At 49.7% G+C, this 3,266-nt stretch overlaps 1 protein-coding gene across 1 annotated transcript; it reads right to left on the bottom strand.

Annotated features, from left to right (window-relative positions):
• Window positions 1–595: 595 nt before the first annotated feature.
• Window positions 596–2,673, bottom strand: SLC35B1 (solute carrier family 35, member B1; the record flags this gene model as incomplete). The annotated part of the gene is made up of 5 exons (XM_009084291.1): window positions 596–776; window positions 1,033–1,186; window positions 1,623–1,729; window positions 1,853–1,979; window positions 2,516–2,673. Coding segments are annotated over 5 exons (599 nt in total), but the record flags the coding sequence as incomplete, so codon positions are not given.
• Window positions 2,674–3,266: the final 593 nt, after the last annotated feature.

Below are 3,266 nucleotides of genomic sequence, written 5' to 3'. Positions count from 1 at the left end.
CAGTTCCACAGGACCTGTCAGCATGGAGCAGCTCTTGTCCCAGGCAGGTTGGGCAGCAGAAGCTCCTGCAGGAGAGGGAGGAAGGAGTTTGGGCCTCAGAGGTTAAACAGCTTCCCTACAAACTCTTAGGGATGCCAAGAGTTCTGGTGTGGAAGGGCTTGGATGAAGAATGAGAAGGATCAACAGTTTGCACATCCTCATGGAAGCACATCCAGCTCAGTCATGGAAAACCACACACAGTCAGCAGGATTTGTCTCCCATCACAGGCCTTTAATCCAGGGATCACTCCAGGCCACACCAAAGAACCAACACAATTCCCAGCCCAGCCCTCTCTCCTTGGATTCTGTGTCTCCCCAACTCAGCCAATGCTGCTGGAATCAAAGCTCTGGAGAAGTGCCCATTGTCTCTTTTTCTTTAATAAAGATATGAAGGATTTGTTTCCTGTTAAGGCAAGAATTCCATCCTGCTGCTGTGGCCCTAGTGCTGCAGCTCTGATTACACAACAGCAAAAAAAAAAGCTCAATTAACACTGAAAACTAAAATTGTACATTTTGAAGACAATTTAGAATTAGAAAACTAAAACAAATCCCCCCCCCAAAAAAATTCCAAGCAATCTCCTTCTGCTTCCCTGTCCTGAGTCCAGTTCAAAACAGATTCTGAGGTACAAGACAATAAATTAAAAGTTCATTCCAAGTGCAGAGATCAAACCAATCAACCATTGCCTCAATGGGATGTTTTCTTTATTCCCTTCCCGAATTTGGCATCGAGTCCAAGGCCTGGAGAGAGACAAAAGAAGCCAAATGCATTGAAAACTGCTCTGTGTGCTCCAAACAAGCATCAGCCAAGGAATTTGAGGAAAAATCAGCTTAAACCCCTCCAATTTCCACATGTTCCCTCAGAATTATTCACCCTATGTGAGGGGAAAGAGAGACCAAACAGATCTGCTACAGGTTAGAACCTCTGAGGGTTCCAGAACTGTTTTTTGAGTAGCTAACAGAGGAAAGAGCTCAGGGATTTGCTTCCCAGACTTACCCAGGAACACCAGGATTGTCCCCACCCACTGCAGGGAGCTGATGGGGTTGGCAAAGAGGATGACAGACCCGAGGATGGTGAAGAACTTGCGAGTGGTGGTGATGATGGAGCAGGTCAGAGGTCCAAAATACACCACAGTCATGAAAATAAAGCTCTGCAAGGCACAGACAGAGATTGTCACTCTCACTGCACCAAGGGCAACAGGGAGCATGACTGCAGGGAAAAGACACCAGGACAGAGCTGAAGGAATCTTAGTTCAAACCCTCACGAGTTGCAAACAGACTTAAAACCTGTTTGACAGAACCCCAAGATGGTTTGGACTGGAAGGACCTTGAAGATCACCCAGTTCCAAGCCCTGGCAGGGGCTGTGCAGAGTGTGGGTGTAGGTACAGCCAGAACAACCAAAGTGATGCACAGCCTTACTGCGCTGTGTCCCAGCTGGGCAGAGACATCCCTGGGCAGAACGATCCCTGGGCAGAACTATCCCTAGGCAGAACCATCCCTAGGCAGAACTATCCCTAGGCAGAACCATCCCTAGGCAGAACCATCCCTGGGCAGAACCATCCCTGGGCAGAGACATCCCCACTCACCTGGCCCAGAGCACTGGTCAGCCCAAAGAGGAGGATGTTGTAGATGATGCTTGGGTAACGTTCTGTGAAGCTCAGGAACTCCCAGAGTTCTCCAGTGAACAGTATCCCTGGAAAAAGACCAAGATTAGGATTAGGAGCCTGAGAGACACCACCTATGTTGTGTCATTTCTATGTCTGTCCCTGGGGTGGCCCAGGCAGGTTGTGTCTGTTCCCAGTCAGGGTGTCCTTACCAGCTCCCAGGAACAAGGTGGACCAGAGATTGACATTGAGCATCATGTGGTTGGAGCCTGTTTGGTAGTGAGCTCTCATATGATCCTGAGACACCCCAGTGAGCCCATCCAGGGTCAGGGACAGCAGCTGAGCAAAGACAGCAGAGAAAACCTCTGTCAGTGTTTCCTCTCTACAAGGAGAATATTCAACCTCTCCTGTTCTCCACCCTCATCACCTGTTTCAGAGGGATTGCACAGCCTCAAGCCTTGTGCTGGGAGGGATGTGAGTGCACCCAGTGCTGATCTCACACCCAGCTCAGAGCTCTCCCTCACACAGCTGTCCACAGCAGCTTTAGGACACACAGGAGATGCTGGGATGGAGTACAGTGGTACAGGTGCACACCTGGGGTGCTGAGACTTAGCTCAACAGATGATCTGCTACACCTGAGATGCTGAGATTTAGCTCAACAGATGATCTGCTATACTTGAGGTGCTGAGATTTAGCTCAACAGATGATCTGCTATACCTGAGGTGCTGAGATTTAGCTCAACAAATGATCTGTTACACTCGAGGTGCTGTGATTTATAGCTCACTATGGCACAGGTGATGTGCACACCTGAGGGACAAAGGTCAGAGCCTTATCTGTGCCCTCTGCCCAGGTCCCTGGGCTGTGGCAGAACTCACCAGGAGCAGTTCTCCGTAGCCAAAGATGTGGTCATCACCCCCAACTGCCTTTTTGGGCTTGTAGAGGAACAGAGCCACTCCTGCCACGATCAGCAGCACACACAGGTACTTGGCTGGAGGATACTTCTTCCTCAGCACTGTCACTCCTAGGAGCATAACTGCAGGGAAAGGACATCACAAACAGCTCCAGGAGCTCCTCAGGGGGGTTAAAACCCTAAAGGGACATCACTAACTGCATCCAGAGCTCCTCAGGGGGGTTAAAACCCTAAAGGAACATCACAAACTGCTCCCAGAGCCTCTCATGGGGGTTAAAACCCTAAAGGAACATCACAAACTGCTCCCAGAGCCTCTCATGGGGGTTAAAACCCTAAAGGAACATCACAAACTGCTCCCAGAGCCTCTCATGGGGGTTAAAACCCTAAAGGAACATCACAAACTGCTCCCAGAGCCTCTCATGGGGGTTAAAACCCTAAAGGAACATCACAAACTGCTCCCAGAGCCTCTCATGGGGGTTAAAACCCTAAAGGAACATCACAAACTGCTCCCAGAGCCTCTCATGGGGGTTAAAACCCTAAAGGAACATCACAAACTGCTCCCAGAGCCTCTCATGGGGGTTAAACCCCTAAAGGAACATCACAAACTGCTCCCAGAGCCTCTCATGGGGGTTAAAACCCTAAAGGGACATCACAAACTGCTCCCAAACCTCCTCATGAGGGTTAAACCTCTAAAGGGACATCACAAACTGCTCCCA

This window comes from Acanthisitta chloris, unplaced genomic scaffold, assembly GCF_000695815.1.
Source record: "Acanthisitta chloris isolate BGI_N310 unplaced genomic scaffold, ASM69581v1 scaffold5881, whole genome shotgun sequence".
Lineage (NCBI taxonomy): Eukaryota > Metazoa > Chordata > Aves > Passeriformes > Acanthisittidae > Acanthisitta > Acanthisitta chloris.
This window is presented reverse-complemented; position numbering and strand designations above follow the sequence as displayed.